Genomic DNA, 19,127 nt, shown 5'->3' with positions numbered 1-19,127 from the left:
AATAAGAATTCTGCGCAGGGGGATACCTACGAGGGCATCGGGTCAGGGCTGAGGTACTGTACATCTTTATGGCTTTAACTATTTCCACTCCGCCAACGGGGGCAGAGACATCTCTGTCTCCGGCCCTCGCCCTCTCTTTTGTCTTTCTCTCTGCGCCGAGACACTTCAAGGGTGGAAGGGAGGCGGAGGTTTTGCAGGTGTTGTTGCTCGGGGGTTGTCCTCCGCTGCTCCTCTTGGTAGACGATGCGTACACTACACATGACACGACAGGAACCATGTGTTAATGCACATGCAAGTACGAAAACGGATTGAAGGCAGGACAGTTAACGAAGCGTGTGTTACACTGAAACTGCAGTCTTGTTCGTAGTCAGATTTCTGCACCTTTAAGGCTTTTTTTTATGTTTTGATTCATGTAGATTAAATACAAACTGTAGCAACTTTGAGAAAAGCTGATGCAAACAACCTTCAGACTAATCTTTTGTATTGTTTTGATCCCATCCTGTGTACCTTCGGCTTTAAGGCAAGATCAGAGTTGAATTCACTTTAGTCAGCCTCATTGTGACGTCACTTTTTTTTTTTTTTTTTTTACTTGGCTCTGAGATATGGAGATACATCGTTTAAATGCACATTCATATTTAATTGTGGACATGACATGGGTCAGCATGTCATGTTTGGATATTTTTAAGAAGTTTTCAGAAGAACCATATCATTTCTTTTTAACTGCGGTTTGCTTTCCCGTTACACAACCTTCTCTCACCCCACAACATATTTGTGGGGGAATGCTGGTCTGGAGTTAGTCCGTTGGGAACTGATTATACCAAAGGAAAACATCTGCCGTGTGAGTCACATTATAAACTCGAAGTGGCGATTGACGGAAGATTAACAGCAAAGCAGTCGTACGTGTCATCTGACCCCCCCCCCACTGAATTGACTTTGTTTACGTAGAAATGGCCTTGATGTGTTGTAGGCCTATCCAGTTGCGTGTAAAGGTTTGTTTTTCTCTGCACTGGTTGAAACGAAACCCCCAAAATGAAATCCAAATGAAATCCAAGGCCGGCAGTTTGCAGCACATGGCCACAGACAACAGTCTGTAGGGAAGGTGTGTGGATGCACGCGCAAAAGAAAAGCGAAAACACGTCTGTCGTAAAACATGATGGAACACTTTTTTTTTTTTTTTTGATTTGTGCAAATATTACAGTGCCAACCTTTTCTAGGAAGAGACTCATTTCCCATAAAATCTGCTTATTGTAGGAACCCTGTTGTTTTTTGGAATGCGAACCCGTAATATTTTGTTCACAGAGGAGAAGCAGTTCTATAGTTAATGTTATGAAATGAGATTTTTAGCAACTTAGACATTAACTGTGTCCATTAAAAGTCAAGTAAAAGTCCAATTTCTTTCTGCTCTCCTCCGTTCTTTTACTAACTGTAGCTACTGCGTCTCCGTATAGAGCAGAGTCACATTTTTCCCTCCAGTTTAAACATTTCCAGGCTCCGTGGAGGTGTTTTTATTTTAAACTCTGGTTGTTGTCGCAGCACAACCTTGCATTCGCTCTTGTGTATTGAGTAATTTTTTTTTAATGCACTCGACTGTATCACCACTTCATATCTAAAACCTGCCCATTTAAGTCTGAACACACCTTGCAATTGTTTCTAATGAGTTCAGTCAAGGTACTGTGACGTTTGGTCGCGTGTTGTTTTACAATGCATAGACCCTCCTATCTACTCTATGTGTTCTATATTAAACTCGGCCTAGTGCTATTAAGTATACATTATTATTATCATTTTGCATTCAATATTAAGCCTTATCCCTTTACTAAAATATGTTTGATTCATGTTAATGTGTTTTTAAAGAAATTGTAATTTATGGGGAAAAATTTCTCCTTTCTCTTTCTAGTAACAATTTGATTGTATTGATCTTTATACTGATGATCTTAGCCTGAAAAGGAGAATATCTTCCTTCCTGAACTACCTAAAATTAGATTACAGCTATACGAGTAAACGTGCGGACTACGCCAGTACTTGAATTTTTAAACATTTTTGACTTTTGTTCCTACTCGCCAGATGAGCAAGATGATAAATTGAAAACCTGTGCGCTCCGAGTTCTCTGTTTCTCATTGTAGTCATTTGGAAAAGTCACACACACACACACACACACACGCTGCCATTCAGTCAAATACAGTCATGCTAATGTGATGCCAATGCATTACCCCATCAGATTGTGTTATGCATGGGCGGCTCTTATCATTTCACCGTAACTTTCAGCTAAATGTGGAGAATGTTTTTTTCCCCTGACATTAGGGTTTGGTAATGGTGCCTTTCAGGGCCACTCTATTTTCTGAAATGAAATATTCATTCATTGGCGAGGACAGTCTTAGAGGAAGTCTGTCTGAAATGTGAATTCATGGTTCCAGTAGACATTTCTTCAATATTTGATGGGTCATCAGAGCTCTGTGTCTAATACTGCGCACTTCTTCCAAATATTCATTTTCTTCTCTCTGTTTTGCTTCTCCATCTGCCGAGTGTCAGTTAACCGAATCAGGCATAAAAATATGGACGAAACCACCTTCTAGGGTCGTTTGTGTACATATTTTGGTGAAAACTCAAACGTCCCCCCTTTTCTTCCTTTGGTGAAAGCACTTTCTTTTCCTTCTCAACAGGTTATCATCTTATAAGTCCAATCTGTTGTGTGAAACCATCAGCAAGAGCACACTAAATCAGCTTGATTGCATGCCAACAAGAAGATAAAAGGCTCGGAGGTGGGTTCAGTAATCCAAAGAGAGCGGGTGGTCTGCTTCGAGGCATATCGTTTTATTCTCTCATGCATATTCACTTCTAAGCCTCTGAGTATGCAGATTAGTCTTGTCTGAACAGTGGACTCTCCAATCACATCCTACTTTTGCTTTTTCTTTTTTCCCTCGCTCTAAGTGCATCCTGCTGAGCATGAGTGCTGGCACAATGAATGCAATGTGCATGGATGTGTGTGTGTGTGTGTCTGTGTGCGTGTGTGTAGGGGGGGATTTCTTTTTGCTTGTTTGCAAGTTTGGGGGCAGGCAGGTTTGAATGTGCATGCATGAATGAGTGTTTGAGCGTGAGCACGCGCGCGCATGTGTGCGTGTATTTGTGTTTGTGTGTGTAGGTATGCGTTTGCCAGACACATGGCTTTGTCTTGTCCTGGCACCGTGCTCGGCTCACCAGATGTTCTCCTTTTTTATCATCCTCCACTTGCGCCGTGTTCTTTGAGGTTTAAGGAATCTGTGTCGCTCACATTCAACTTGTTCTGTTGTTTTGTGCTGTTTTGTGGGGAAAACGACAAACCCTCTAAAGCCCCCCACCCCTCCTTTTTTTTTTACATAAAAGAAAATCTGTGAAATGAAGGTTTCCTCCAGTAGCAGCGGCCTATACTTTGGTTTCCAGTTTGCTCTTTAAGAAGAAAAGAATAAGGTCTATTTTCATCCCCCTCTTCTTATTCTAACAATGGTCTAACAGGTGTAAACTGGTAACATATCATTTATTTATGTGGAGACTACTATAAACTATTAAATCTGCGATAAAAAAAAAACATGAGACTATTACCACCTCACACTCAATGACAACTGAAAAAAAAAACACACACACACAAAAAAAAAACAAACAAGCAAAATTCCAAAAGGAATATCTGGTAATACATTTCATTTATTTAACAGTGAACAATGTCTAGTGTTTCTAAAAAATTAAAAAAAATATCAGATATTAGTTCTAAAAAATGCTCATGACTTTACTGACAAATATAAAGACTGTTGGTGAGATAAAAAAATAAATTAAATTCATCTAGCTCTCATACCATGGTTGGGTTCAGTTAGTCACCACTAGTGATGCTCGATACCACTGATTTTCCTTCTGGTCCGATACTGAGTAAAATTCAGGCTGGTATCTGATACTGAGACACAGCCTAATGTGTCTGACAGAGCTTCATAAAGAATACAAGACATCAGAGTAATTTATTTATTTATTTAATTTAAAATAAGTATATTGAGGTAATGGCCTCATTTACTATTCAGCCGAGCTAATACAACAACAGAAATAAACAAACAGAGGACACGGTCATAGTAAATTTATGTGAAAATGGTGCTTCAAAAACTAAAAAAAAAAAAAAAAAGAAATAAGACAGCGTTTATTTATCCCACGTATGGGAAATTACCATGTCACACTAGCGCAGAATAAGGTACGAATAAAACATTGTAATATAATATAAATTGCTAGGATCAGTGAACGTGGACATTGAGGTAATTAGTCCAAGTTAGGCTGTGCAAAAAAACAGATTATTGTGCAAAATAGTCTGTAAAAAGGACAAATCAGGTCACAAAGACAGTTCCAGCTGTAAAGTACAATAATAAGACCATTAAAATAAATTATTGTTTAACTATTAAGAACTACTGTAAAATGAAACTTGCATCTTAATTCTGACTCTGTGCTGTCCTCTTCTGTCCTCATCATAAATGTCTCATATCCTTTGTTGTAGTTCAACCTGAGGTGTTTCCACAACTCAATAGTTTAGTTATTTTCCACTGGGTTATTACATTACCTCGAATGACCCAAGTATCAAAAGTATTGATATGTTGATCGGAGGATCGATTTCAGAGCGTATAGACCTGGTATTGGAAGTATCGATATTTCAGAATCGATCTTCACGTCACTTGTCAAGTTTCATTGGGTAATTGTTTTATGTAACTGTCACAAGAGGAGTGAGATTTGTTTCCCACGAGTTTTTACTGCTTTCACAACGTTTTTACTGTCGTCACTTTTTACAGTTACCTTCAGACACTGCGCACCTATGAAATAAAACGACGGCCTTCTTGGTTTGTGTGTCAGCGTCGACAACATCGTGGATTTGAGAAGGTGCTAGTTTCAGCAAAGAATGAGTGATTACGTTTCTTTGTAGACTCACAGTTTGGAGTGGTGCTCACAATCGACACTCTTCCACTCAAAACTAAGTGGGCTTCCTTAAAGAGACAGGGTCTTAAATGTCCCGTTTTAAGGCTGAATTGAGGGGCTGCAAAGTAAGAAGTACGAGATAAGTAAGAATGTATTCGCGCTGTGAATTATGAGCTGTAAATTAGCATAACACGGTCTGTTTCAATTAAATGCACTTACTGCAAATCCATACGAAAGTAAAGTAAAGCATCAAAAGCTTTATACGACACTACAGCAAATTCTCACGGTTCCTTGATTGGGAATTTTCCCTTCTGTGGACTGCAATTTAAGTGCTTGTTGCTGGTGAGGTTAAAGGTGGTTATGACTTGGGAACCGCAATTGGAAATACACGATACGTCCACTGGGATTCACCCGTGCGAGAGTGTGAGATCGTTCCTTGAGAAATCCCTGCCCTTCTTCCACAGGAGGTCAGAGTGCAGGGTTGCATAGGGAGCAGCTTCCCTAATGGTGGGAGGGAAGAGGCAATTTTTGCTGGAGGACACATCCGCAGAGCAGGTGAGGAAAAGTTGTGAATGAATTGCCTTTAATTGCATGTTTGCGTTCACCTGCTGTTCCGGCTGCACATCGGTGCTTGATTAAAAAAGCTCGAACGAGGAGTCACAATTGAAAACCACTGCAGCACACTGCAGTCACGCCCACATGGAATTAAATCAAGCTGTCACCTGGTCAGTGCCACCACCCACCACACACACACACACATCAACAGACACACTGCCGTCAACGAACACAGAGAGCTGTCAAATAAACCAGCACTTGTAATTATGGGAGGGGGCGAAATTCAGATTTATTTATTCCAAAATGAAGCCTGCCGATCGGCGGAGGGACAGCTCTCCTCCATCTGTCATCGTTGAAGCCACACACGTCTGACACAGGGATTCATTCGTCTTGTCGTCTTTGACAGTCGGATTTTCCCGGCGCACTCCCACCAAGAGTCGCACGGGATTTTTGGAGGCAGTCTAAAAAAGAAAACACTCTGTGACAAGGAGTAGGCTCTTTATGAATGCAAATGAGTCTGGGAAAATTCACAGAGCAGCTAGCGGGCTCCGAGGCTCCGGCATCCGTCACATCTCCCCCCGCCAGGCGCAGCCCACGCTTTGCCAAGAGGTCTAAGGGCTTACAGGGGCCCTACAGCAAGAACAGACACACTCATGGAAAAAGGGCACAGAAATCCTGTGGCTGACACACACTGCGGATGCCACCGCTGACTATTATTTTCATGGAAATGATAATCTTACAGTTTTTACATGCCATCCGCAGAATGGCTGGTGGGTTTTTGGTTTTATTATAAACCATTCATCTCCCAATCCCTCTCTGTGTGTGGATATGTGTGTTTCACTTGACATTTGGCTCCCCTTTTATTCTCTTGCAAGCGTAGTAAGTCAAATGCTATGTGACAGGTCAACCCCTTCATATCGGGCATCCTTCACCCTGACCCCGCCTCAGCCGCACGTAGACACGTCCGCCTCCTACACGCTAAAAAGGATCATTAACCACCAGATACAGGTAAAACCTGCTGGGTTAAAGGTAGGCGTATCGTTTTTGCAGAGGAAATGCTGCGTATAATCTCCACCCTTACCAGATTATTATTTAAGGAGCACACGCAGGGGAAGGGGGCAACTTTAGTTTCTTCTTCTGTTTCGGAGGAAAAAATGAAAAAATAATCGCGGTTAGAAGCTAATGTTTTCGTGGGACGATTACTGCTTAATGCCGGATCGATCACCGGGTAGCTGGGCAAGTTCTGTTTTCAACTCCAGGTTTATCCCAAGGATTTAATTTGCTTAAAAGTTAATCTGAGGTGCAAAGGACTGGTGGGTATTTAATTTAGTAGGGGTTCAGAGAAGGATGGTCAACCGAAGCAGAGCAGAGGACTTGGAAATGCTGACTCGGCTCCTGTCGCTTAATCTATTTGAGGCATGATTAAAGTTTAATTCGTGCCCATCTCCTAATGCTGGCCAGTCCGTGTGTGTGTGTGTGTGCGTGTGTGTGTGTGTGTGTGTGCGTGCGCAGGTTCCTCGGCAGTGGGTCGGTGAGTAGTTTCAAGCTGAGCCCAGGTCTTTTCTCTCTGTCTGGGCCTCACTTTATTCATGCCTGAGGGACGCCAGGAGCTGCAAACAACTGAATTTTTCATCAAGGTTACTTCCTGGAGAGATGTGCCATGCAGTTGCTGCTTTCTCCCTCAGTGTGTTCCTACCTCATACATAACTTACCCTGCTCTGACCCGCAGATCTCTCTGGGAGGAGCTGTTTGACCCTTGTCCAGATAGGACCCTCGTCCACATGTACTGTGGAGTCGGCCTGAGTTTAATACGAAGCTTCAGATATCACCCCATGCATCGATTTAACGTTTACGAGGAACATTTGCACATTATCATGCTATTTTAAAGTGTTGATAAGGGTTTAATAAGGACTCAAATCTATACTGATAAACATTCACCACATATACTTTTTACTAGATGTCATTTAAAACGTCCAACACGAGATGTACATTGTTTTTCGTTGAGCTGGTTCCAGGTCACAAACGTGTTATAATCTTTGGTACATTCTGTCTTCTTTAATATTCATAAGAGCGATCTGATGGTAAACACAGCTCAACAAATTCAGCTAGTTTCGTATACTGCTGGGAATACCGACATGCTTTGCATTAACATTTTCAGTCTCTGGGAAAACAGCTCTGCAACTTCCGGAGAAAAACATCTACTATTTATACATCTTTTTTTTTTCTTTTTTTTTTTACATCAAAGCTAATTTGCAATTATAATTCGAATCCCACTTTTTTAGAAGAATATTAATGCTGCAACAACACATTTGGTTTTAATGGAGGGAGAATATGCAATGTCAGATGATTTTTTTCCCTCTTTCATTAAGGCTGCAACTGCTGCTTTATCTGAAATGCAGCAATCAGAGCCATAAACAAGGTCTTATTTATTCTATTTATTCAGAGTTTACTTTCCCAACAGCATTCAAGCAGTAAGGTCATTTCTGTCTATTGGCTTACAGTGGAATAAATTTGAATTTAGAGCGAAAAGAATGAGCTCTTTAGATCATATTTCACACTAATCAATGCTGCCTTGTTTTTTTAAATCAGAGCTAAGAAGACTGATGCGAGGGAGGTTTTTACAGATCGGGATTTGAAGAACTAACCGGCCACGAGACTCTGGTTTTATATTCATTGTTCTGGAGCTGAATGATTGGGTAAAAAAGATCAGTAGAACACGATAATTATCCTGTCTGATAATTGTTTTTTTTCTGCACATACAGCTGAGCCGCCATCTCCTTTGTTAGATTTACAAGACAAATATGAGCCCCCCTCACATTACGACCCTGTTTAATAGGGAATAAAATAAAGCAGAATGGCTGTTGGACTGCAGACTTCCATTTCAGGGCTGTGCTGTGCAGTCTTGCAGCTCCTGAGTGTCAGACATTATCACCACCACTACCCTCAACCTCACCCTGCCCCTTGTGACAATTACTACCCTACCTCCCTATTCAGCACGTAATGAGAAAACTGACTGATCGATTTCTGTCCGGCCAGTGAGGGAAGGTGCAGACCAGACTCCGAGCCACAGAACTGCAGTGTATCCATAGGATTTAGATTTTTCAGATGTTAATGGAACAAGGTGAATTGTTGTTAATGCATTTATTTTAATCAGCTATTAGTTTTCTTTATCAGTCATTTGATCTACAAAATGTCATATACAAGTTAAAGCTCAAGTTCTTGTGTTGATTGACTGTGCAAGGACAGATATTTGTTTCAGTTCTATTGCAGACTAAAAAAAACAAGGTTGCACGTGGGGCTTCCTTTGTTAGTGCTGACGACCAGTTATAGATTGAGATCTGTGTTGTCTTTTTTGTGTCGAACTTTGTGATTACGACATTGGAAGCCATGTGCACATAATGCTTGGTTTTCATGTGGTAATATCGCCTATAAGTCATCAGAAAACTGCTCCTATAAGCAACTTTGGTTGTCTAAAAGCCACTGAGGCTAACGGTTAGCAAGCTAACGACCAGGTAACAGCATCATGATAGGATATGGATATGATATGATGATATGATATGAATCTACATTTTCTTCAAATATGTTATAAAATTACACAAAGATGATACGACTAGATTGTGATATACTATCTGTCGCCAATTGATCTTCCCAGGCCGCAGCCGTTTCTGAAAACCTCAGCAAACACGCCACAACTCAAGGACTCTAAGCTTCCCATGGAGCTTCTGAAGGCAGAGAATATTGTCACTTGTCAAGGTCAGACATATCACAAGAAGGTTACAGTCATATGGATTCTTCTCTGGGTAACGGTGAACATTAGTCTGGAAGCCAACACAACTTCTCCCACCCACAAAAATGTTTGCAGCGGGTGGAAAGTTGATATGAAGTCGCCCTGTTGGGAACTGGTTATCCTCGGCACAGACCTGCTGAGGCAGTTAAATCGTTTGGGCTGACTTTGTGGGGTGATCAGCAGAAGAATAACCCGCAGATATATACTGGTTACACCACGCTACTTCATTTTACGAGGAGATTTGAGATTCACATTATGCTGCCTTCAAATGATTCACAAGAAAATTACATCTGTATTAGTGGGGTTGTGAGGTGTTTGCTAACTTTGCTAACTATGCTAACTACGTAGAGTTTTATTTGTAGTTTTAACTACATGTGTGAGAAAAATGTTGATGTTCCCAAAGGCCTTATCCTTTCACAATGTCTTTGCATTTCTACCTGGTTGTTATTTTTTTTAGCTGTAGCTAGCTTCTATGCTAACAGTAGCCTAGCCACAGCGTTCTCCTAAATAACAGTTGACGTTACCATTTGTGCGTGAACAACGTATCTTGTTGTAACCACAAGCTCACAGATCCCGGTATTTTGTACTTTCAGAAGGCAGCAGCTAATCCCAATTTTTAACACAATGGCAGGTTATTGTTGTTATTTAACATATTTTTCATTTTCAGACTAGCAGTCCAGTAGTCTGTCAAACTCGTAGTCAACTTGGGGTTGGCAGTGTCAGAATTGGAGCCACAGGTTGCATAGTGCCTAAAATATTTAACCACATTTTGGAAAACTAGCAAACATCGTCTTAAAAATGACTAATAATTTGTCCAAAAAGTCAAACCAGACCTATTTCCTTTTAATTGGCTGTTCCATTCATGAATGAATCATTGTTTCAAAAGCGCTACCCAACACTGGGCTACATGTTGGAGAGGAGCCTGTGGATTTTGTTACGACTGATGTGCTCCTGTATTACAACACAAGGCTTATAAAATGCTTTCCACAAACTGCTGCGCGTTCTAATAAATTCATCTTGATTTATTATTCCTTTGACTGATTGCACGGATGTAAATATTCAGCGGGAAAATATATAGTCCGGGTGACAGAGTGCCTTTTCCAAGCACCGCCATGCTGTCCTGTTGGGTCAGAGCTTCACTGCCACTCACAATTATTTATTAGGCTACATATTCACTCTCTATCCATCACTGTATTGCCACCCGGTCCGGTCACATCTCTTTATGTTTATTACAGTATCCCACCTTCCCGAGGAGGATGATTGACGTTTTCGGAGAGGACCGAGGTGGGACTTGCGCGCTCCTTCTTCTCCAATCGTGGCTCGAGGGGCGGAGGCTTTTCCATCCATACTCTGATTATGAGTCAGTTACCAGACATAAGCGAAACAATAACAGTTGGCGCTTACTTTGTATCCAACCCCTTCACGGGCAAGTTGAGACCTTAGCGCGTTTTGGCGCATGAGGCTCTCGCGTATGTCGGTGGGTTTTTTATGAAAGGAGCACAGCGCGCTCCACTTTTAATCAGATTAGGAGCCTTTAGTGTTCAATCCTGATTTTTTTTTCCCCCCCTTGCCCCCTCTTCCCTACAGTAGCGGCGCAGGAGTGGCCAAAGCCAAAAGCAGCGATTCAGATCAGATTTCACCTAAACCAGCTGGGAGAGAAACCGAGAGAGAGCGAGGGAGAGAGAGAGGGAGAGAGAGAGAGGGTTTGTCAGTCTCCCTCCTCCCAAATCTAGAAAAGCTTACCAAGGAAAAAGGAGGAGTGTCGGGGCTGAGAGAGACGCCGAGGAATCCAGAGGAATTTCTGAGGATATTTTCGCACCTTTTTGCCCCTCTTGATATTAAAATTTAAAAGTTGGAGGGGAGGCAGCAGGGACCGTGGTCAAGGATGGACGAGCAGCCTCGGTTGATGCACTCCCACGGGGTAGGCATGGCCGGACACCCCGGCCTGGCGCAGCATATGCAGGATGGCACGGCGGGGACGGACGGAGAGGGAAGGAAGCAGGACATCGGAGACATATTACAGCAAATCATGACCATCACAGACCAAAGCTTAGACGAAGCACAAGCGAGGTGAGGCCACCACGCACGCCACACAAGCGAAACACTTGTGTTATTAATCAGATAAAGATAAAATGTTAGGGATGGAGGGTGGGAGATAACAACATACTGCCTCTAAATGAAAGCAATTACGCCCACCGAAGTGCCGTGACTGCGCGAAAGCTGCAAAAAAACACGTTCAAAACTTGTCACGATTCGTATTTAATAATTTGAAACAACTTTTGCGTGAATGGTTTGCACCAAAACTGCCAATTATTGCACGATCATGGCAGATTAAGACGAGAGGTGTTTTATCTGGGGAGCACTTGGCACCTCAGTTACACCGTGCGACTCTGCCTTGTTACAAAGGAGCTTACATTGTAATCCTGGGATATAATAACGTGTTGAAGATCCTCTCGTATAGATTTGACCCATTTCACTATAGATAATTATATATATATATATAAAAAAATATATATATAATGAAAAAAAAACCACTTGAGATATATTTTATTGTAGTATAATTGGTGGATGTTGTTGCATATCAAGCTGCAAGTAAGAAAATGTCAAAGGTTTGAAGTCATACACTGTGTGTGTTTATGTGATAAAAATGACTTAAATCCAAATATTGTACACTCATTTTAAACACTGATAATATTTCACCATGCTTTCGCTCCTGGATGTTTTCACATATTAGCATGCTTTGCAGCAAAATGAAAGGGGAAAAAATATTTTTTTTAAAGAGGATTTTGCAGAAAGGGCCGCTCTTGTTGTTCTGTTGCCACTTGTTTGAATACTGATTTGGAAAGTGGTGTCCTGTCCTCTCCTTAGGAAACATGCACTCAACTGCCACAGAATGAAACCTGCTCTCTTCAACGTCTTGTGTGAAATAAAGGAAAAAACAGGTGAGCACGAACCCTGCTGAGAACGTTTGGCATTTCATGGTCCAACAGAGTATTCTTTGTATCTCCACCTTACATATTTTCTTTATTATTTTGCAGTCTTTCCCCATTAACTGAACATTTTTTATTTTTATTTTTTTCGAAGAAGCTGTGGAGTTAGAGGTCACGGTCGTGTAGACAGCACTCTCCTAATCTGGTGCAGGATTATTTAGCAGAAAATGTACTTATTTTTTATGATTTGCAAGACGTTTTTCCTGGCAAACGTCACACATTGTGCGTGTGAACGGCGCCGGCCCCGGGTGACGTGCTGTCATTGGACCAGAGTGTTTTCATGCCGATATTGTGGCCTTTCTGGGGCCGGGCTTTCTCACCCCTCTCTGTGTGTTTTCCTTGGCCGAGTTTGGTGGTGTTTGCTAAGTGAGCTGTTTTACATGCAGAGGCAGGTCAGGGAGGGATTTTCTGTTTATGTTCGCAACGAGGGTCAGAGTCATGAAAAGGAATGTGTGAATTATTACTCGCTTAACAGCAGATTAAAAGAAGAGCGGCTCACATGATGAGAGCCCGTGGTTATCCTTTGAGGGCTGTTGCCGCTGCTTTTCAAGGGAGGGGAAATAAAACAAAACATCCAATATAGCGTTTATCTTCGAACACAACTTTGAAGCCGTCTTTGAGATTACGGTGGGAGCCTTGTCACTTTGGGTTGTCGCACCGCAGCCGCACAGACAGCTGAGAATAAACACGGGGCTAGGTGCTGCGTGGAGACAATACCATTTTCATTAATTTAATATGAACTGCTGTTCACTGACATTTCACTCGTGTGAGTCAGAGTTTGGCTCAGGTTGTTTCTTTTTTTTCCAAAAAAAAAAAAAAAAAAAAAGGAGAAGGAACATGTAGACACTTGAGATTTTCATCAGATTTACGAAGGTTAAAGAGTGCAGCCGGTGAGGAGGAAGCTATACTAGGTTGGGGCCCTGTTTCTAAATTGCAAGGCTTGGAAAAGTGAGAGAGTAATGCCTGGCTCTTTGTAAACTGTCTGGCGTCTCCCTGGGTTCAACCAGAGTTCGTTTCCAAAAAGAAGAACAAAGTGACTTGGACCTTTTCCTGGCTTTTCCCCCTGCCTCTCCTCTCTTCCCACCGTTCCTGGCAACCATGATTTCACAGAGCTTCTGACGAGAGAGGCTCCCCTCAGACTGCAAATTGTCCTCCCCTCTGTTTAGCACCAAGTTTGGAAATGAACACATTTCAACATAGCTTATACTTTCTCTCTCTTTTTTTTTGTTTTTTTTTTCTTTTTCATGTATTGGATTAGATATTTTTACTCAACGCGCGGCTGAACAGCATTCTCCAAACCGCACGTTGGCTAGCTCTAAATGACTGCATTGTATTCAGGAAGACAGAACAGCATTTGAAAGTTAAGAATAACCTGAACAATTTGGGCGAGAATCAAAAGTGAATGGCTGCCTCTCTGTGTCCTCCCAGTCTGCGTTTGAAGAGCCGAGCTGCGGCTCATCTTTGCCCATAGGAGGTTTGTGCAGACGAAACTGAAAATCCTTTCACTGCAGTGACAGAGAAAATGACTCAAACCTTCACCATGGCATTTACAGCCAAATGTGCTGAGTGCAGTGTATGCGAGTGGAGTACAGCCTGTAATTTGTCAGGTCTTTTTTATATTCTTTATAAAGAGTCAGCTTCTCCTGGCTTTTTACATTGTTGCAGTCAGGAGTGTCTCCGAGAAGAAGTGCGAGTGCTGGAGGAGACGAGCACAGCAGCAGCAGCAGCAGCAGCAGTTCGGATTTGAAGCAGCACTTTCTTTCTCCCCCCGACCTTTTTTTTTTTTTTTTTTTTTTTTTACTGAGGAGAGGAGACGTTTCTTTACGGCAGCTAATCATTTGTTGCATGCAGCTATTCGCGTGTGTGCTGCTCGCTCGCTTCGCGTCGTCTTCATCTCAGTGGCGTGGAGTGTTGACAGCGGCAGTATGGGACGTTGCAGCAGCGAGGTGTCCACTAGCAAGCAGCTGACAAACAAGGCGGGAGCACATGCCAATAGTGGACAGAAGAGGCCTTAACTGATGACCCTGCACCACCCCGCTCCCTGTTTATTTGCGCCGGGGTCGCTCCCATGTCACGGCGTTGGAGTATTTAGCGAGCTTAAACAAGCTCAGGTTCACACGCCGGCTTATGGAAAACCAGTGGCGGGGGCTTGTGTTACCACTTAGAACGCGGCCCTTCTGGCCGGCGGGGTTATATTTCAGGAAAACGTTTGTCCCGTCTCCTGGCCCCTCTGAGCTTCTTTTTTTTTTTTTTTTTTTTTCGTTCAAACTATCATCATTGTTTCTACAGTTCCTGAGAGCACTTAGAATTTGTTTTCCTGTGCTTGCCTCACATCCTGTGAAGAGAACTGGAGAGCGTCTTTGTTTGTGTGGAACCATTACGCAGAGGGAAGCTGGCACGTACAGGTTGACTAAGTAAGAGAAGCCAGACACCAAGTCAGTGTTTCTGGGTGTCAAATTTCAGGCCTACCCTCCTTCCCTCCCTCCCTCCCTCCCTCTCTCCCCGCGTCTCCCTACCCGTGGGCCTGCGACTGTTTCGTCGAGCCACTCTGTGTCAGCAGCCTCACATTACCCCCATGCAGGCTCGGGTCAGATGGAGAGCTCCTGCATGACTAATGTGATCAGACGGATAATGCATTACACCGCTTGAACTTATCAAAGCTGGAGACCTGCTGAATCAGTCCATCCCGCTAACTGCCCCCCCCCCCTCCGCCATCCGCCGCTTCCCAAGCCTGCGCTGCTAATTAGACGTGTACACACATTTTAGATATTCACAGTGATGCTGCTCTGGTCACTCTCAAGGTTCCTGCCAGGGCGCCGTGAACGCTCGGCCCGATATTCTCATTTCACTGGCACGGAGCGCACATCTATTTTGTTGACAGTCCTGGCTCCAACTACGAACTGCTTTCATTATTTATTAGTCTGCTACCACTTTTAATATTTTAGACCGCAATCGTGAAACATTGTATAAAAAAGAATAAAAATAAAAAAATTAAGCGTCCAAAGCGACGTCCTCAGGTTGCCGTTCCGACCAGCAAACCCAAAAAAGAAATAATAAGAAAAATAAATAAAAACAGAATAAAAACAGCGATGAATTATCTGATCGTCATCGTTAATGTCAAATGGCATTTTCTGCCACCCTAAACGTTGACTACTAGTTGAGCTCCCGTGCAGCAGTGGATAAACTGGTCACTATGGCTCCCAGTGCTGCTGTTTTTCAGTATTTAATTGACATGGCTGTCCATGATGAGTTCAGGGGTTAGTGTTGCCTCTCTTTGTTACTCTCCTCTCATCTCCAGTGACAGATGGAGGCATTAGTCTCCAATGTGGCGCTGTCCTGAAACTAATGGCTATGTCCTTGGTTTCCCCGCACTAGCCGGGAGACTGTATATCTGTCCCCGGCTTGGAAGTGCCGAAGCAGCAGTTTACCCCCCCCCACCCCCCCAACCACACCCCCCTCCTTCTTCAGTTTCCACGGAAATAAGGCTGAACACGACTCTTGTCTGTTCCCTCGTAAATAACTTCAAATAAATAACCTCGAAATGAGTGTGAAGTTTTCCTGACAAAATGTTGTTTATATGGAGACCCTACGAGAAATGTTCATCTAAGTGAATAATAATGAACACGCAGTATATTTTTATAAGTTGTCCGCAGCTGCGATGTGCTGAATTTCAAAAGTGAGTTATATCATACATATTTATTCCCTGACACATCCTCTGCGTTCACATTTATATTCCCGACGTTATCGGTGCACTTCAGAGGCAACAGCGAGTGTTTTTGCTTTTCCCCGTCCGCCGATGTAAACTCGCTCGCAATTAGGACAGCTAATATATTATGCAAATGTTGACTGGCTTAATTGAGACATGTTAATCATGTTTTAAGAGGCTAATTACAGCCCCTGTATATCTGAGGTGGGAGTAGTAATTAGCCGTGATAACGGATCTGGCTGCAGAATGGTCATATTCTGTGAGTTGACGTAAGGCGGTGACGCGTGTGTGTTCACGAGAGTGTGGCTACGTTGCTAGGTGTATTTGTTGACGCTTGTTTCTTTGGCAGACAAACCAAAAAAAAAAAAAATCTGTTTGTTTGCACTTCAGTAGCGTTACGCCTCTTGACATGCACACAAGTAAGTGTGTGTGTGTGTGAGCGTCTGTTTATTGTTTCAGATAACATTTTTCTGCGCGTACAAAGTCACATCCGCGGAAATGGCACGAAACGCGGATGAGCAGGCTCACCTATCGAAGAGCAATATGAATTCATCGCATCTCTATCTGTACTTTTGTTTCCTGCACTTTTCAGTCCGGTTATCTGATGCAGCAGCGATGACCACTCTGCAACTGCTGGGCTTTTATGCAAGGCTGTGTTCTTAGTTTTCTGACAGAGATCATATTCAGATCCATTACGCTAAGAATGCCTTCCCACTTATCGAATATAAAATTGCTTTAGAGAGGAAATTTGCTCTATGGGGGAGTGCAGTTTCTTTTTTTATCAGATGTTTGTCTCTGGAGCAGCTTTTAGTGTCTACAAAACAGCTCCGGTGACATTATTGCAGTTGCAATTGCCTCTGCCATTGTTTTTCTTATTGGCGCTGTTTGGATTTGATTGGATTTTCCACAGTCCTGTGGAATTGCCTCGCACAGTACGACCAGTGAGCGCATATATCCTCACGTCGTTGGAGTTGAAACACCTGCAGATCTGATTATTGATATGTTCGCTGGGGTTCAGATGTGCGCTTCTACCTCCGGCTCATGCTGTTTGTTTTTTTTAACATGTTAAATCCTCTTGGTTCCGTGCACGCAGCCTCGTCCTTCCCCCACAGTTTGACTGGAACGGCACATCCTTTCTTATATCAAACATCTAACTTAAATATTCAGATTTTCTGGGGTTGGAGGTGGAGTTTTTGGCATCCCGCCATTAAGATGTAAGTGGCATGTTGGCAGCATGCTGGGGTTGTACAAAGCCCCCCCAGCCACCTCCCCCACACCCCCGACTTCGATGAACAGTCAGACATAAAATGGCAAGCACTCTTCCCTGGCTGACTTAGTAAAAATGACACAAATTAATACATGCTGCTTAAACAGGACCAAGATTAATGGTCGCCTTTCGCAGCGGCTTAGATCCACTGTCAGTTGCTGCTCGCTGCCCAGATGGAATCAACACCAATCAATGAGGCTGCCGACTCTCACTGGATATCTGCTTAGGATGTTGAGTGGTACACACACACACACACACACACACACACACTCTTAAATATCATGCAGGCACATGCACAAAAAAATAGTTGCATCCTCAACGATGCAAGCTTTTTTGCATCCCTCTTCAGCACGTCTCCGTATAAACTAGAAGGCATATCTTGTATTACTTCCCATACAGTAGGATGTTCAATCAGGTGCCACAAAGTCAGATGGAGAAGAGCAGTGAGGCTGATGGCTCAGTAGTGATTGGATGTTTCAATTACTGATAGTAATGCCATGGTGTAGTGAGTCATGCAGTGCAGATAGCACCATTTATTTTAATCAGGACAGGGGAGAGATGGGTGTGGATGTGTCTCCCTCATTTCAGAGTAGTTTCACATTTAGATGCAGGGGAGTGTGCTCTCTCTCTGTCTCTCTCTCTTTCTTTATTTCTCACACACACACACACACACACACACACATGCACATGCTCAGGTGGATTGAGAGCGGAGGAGAGGTTGCCGTGGGTAACGCATAGCGACAAGGTACTCTCTCGGTGAGCTATTCTAATTTATGTTAATAAACCTTGCCGTTGCCGTGAGAGACAAAGGGGCCACAGATGAGCCTTGGTAACCTCGACACCTTCACTGGAAGGAAAAGGCGCAGACAAAGAACAATGCAGACACACACACGCACACAGAAAAAAGTGAGAGGAGATATTGAACTGTAGAGAAAGACACAAACACTGTGGCGGAGAGCGATGATAAATTTAGCCACACAAAGAGTTGTTTTTGTGGCTGCAAAATCAAACAGTCTCATGCCGGCAATCTTCAGTGTGCTGTGTGGTATCTACTATTTCTGTGTCAGAGTGTGTCGGAGGGGCAGAAATAGGCAGACAGGCAGGAAGGCAGGGAGGGAGGGAGGGAGGCCGTCTCTAGGGATGGATGCTGCTAATTCTGTGGGGCCTATAGGAACACGGGGTTGCTGCAGTTTTGGATCATTTCCCGGGGGAAAGATGTGACACCACAGGTAGCATTTAGCACAGTGGGGCGAGAGCATGGATGCTAGCAGAGGTCAGCACTTGGTCGGGCCGCCTGGCAGCGTAAAGACCATCTCTGAGAGCCAGGGACGGGCCTTTAAATCTGCATCTGTAAGTAGCGTCTGCACTTTCAGGCAAAAAGAAAGGGGAAGGCTCAGCACGTATGGATCGCAAAACAGACACAAAAATCACTGTAATATCAATCTGATTTATGCCACTTGTTTTACGCGGCTTTGACTTTTACTCTGTAAATATTACTTGTTGTCAAACCATTACATTGTTTCAGTCTAAACAAGTAACCAAACTGAAATTTAAAAGTCTCTATTTTGACATTTACGAAGGTTAAATATGTAAACTCCCAGTAACAGCAACAAGGATTGATAATGCAGAGATGCCTCCTCGCTGGTTCCCCCGTACTGTACCCGCATCCCAACGCAGACAGTGAAAGCTGTGGATTTCCTCTGTGCCTTCTGTCTGCCAGCTTGCCTTTGGCGGTGTTAGTTCTGGACAGTTAACTCCTGCTGAAATTATGTTAATTGCTGTCATTTTCTTTTTTCTACTTGAGCATAATCAGCAAATTATATACTTCTGTTCATTTATTACCGAGCCACTCCTAACGGAGTTTTTACCCTTCAAAGCTCAAAAGTTGGGACGTAGTTGGCTGTCGTGATT

General features: G+C 43.0%; 1 protein-coding gene across 4 annotated transcripts in view; it reads left to right on the top strand.

Moving 5' to 3' along the window:
• Positions 1–10,637: 10,637 nt before the first annotated feature.
• pbx1a (pre-B-cell leukemia homeobox 1a) overlaps positions 10,638–19,127 on the top strand; it is a 47,127-nt gene continuing 38,637 nt past the window's right edge. The window contains exons 1-2 of one of the 4 annotated variants that reach the window (XM_047589547.1): positions 10,638–11,323; positions 12,122–12,195. In XM_047589547.1, the coding sequence (XP_047445503.1) occupies positions 11,139–11,323; positions 12,122–12,195 (259 nt within the window). In that variant the 5' untranslated portion in view covers positions 10,638–11,138. The remainder of the gene's footprint in view (positions 11,324–12,121; positions 12,196–19,127) is intronic. The other 3 variants (XM_047589548.1, XR_007113100.1, XM_047589549.1) reach the window with 3 other exon arrangements.

This window comes from Mugil cephalus, chromosome 7 (assembly GCF_022458985.1).
Source record: "Mugil cephalus isolate CIBA_MC_2020 chromosome 7, CIBA_Mcephalus_1.1, whole genome shotgun sequence".
Taxonomy (NCBI): Eukaryota; Metazoa; Chordata; class Actinopteri; order Mugiliformes; family Mugilidae; genus Mugil; species Mugil cephalus.
The sequence above is the reverse complement of the archived record's forward strand: the minus strand, read 5'-3'. Positions and strand labels throughout refer to the sequence as shown.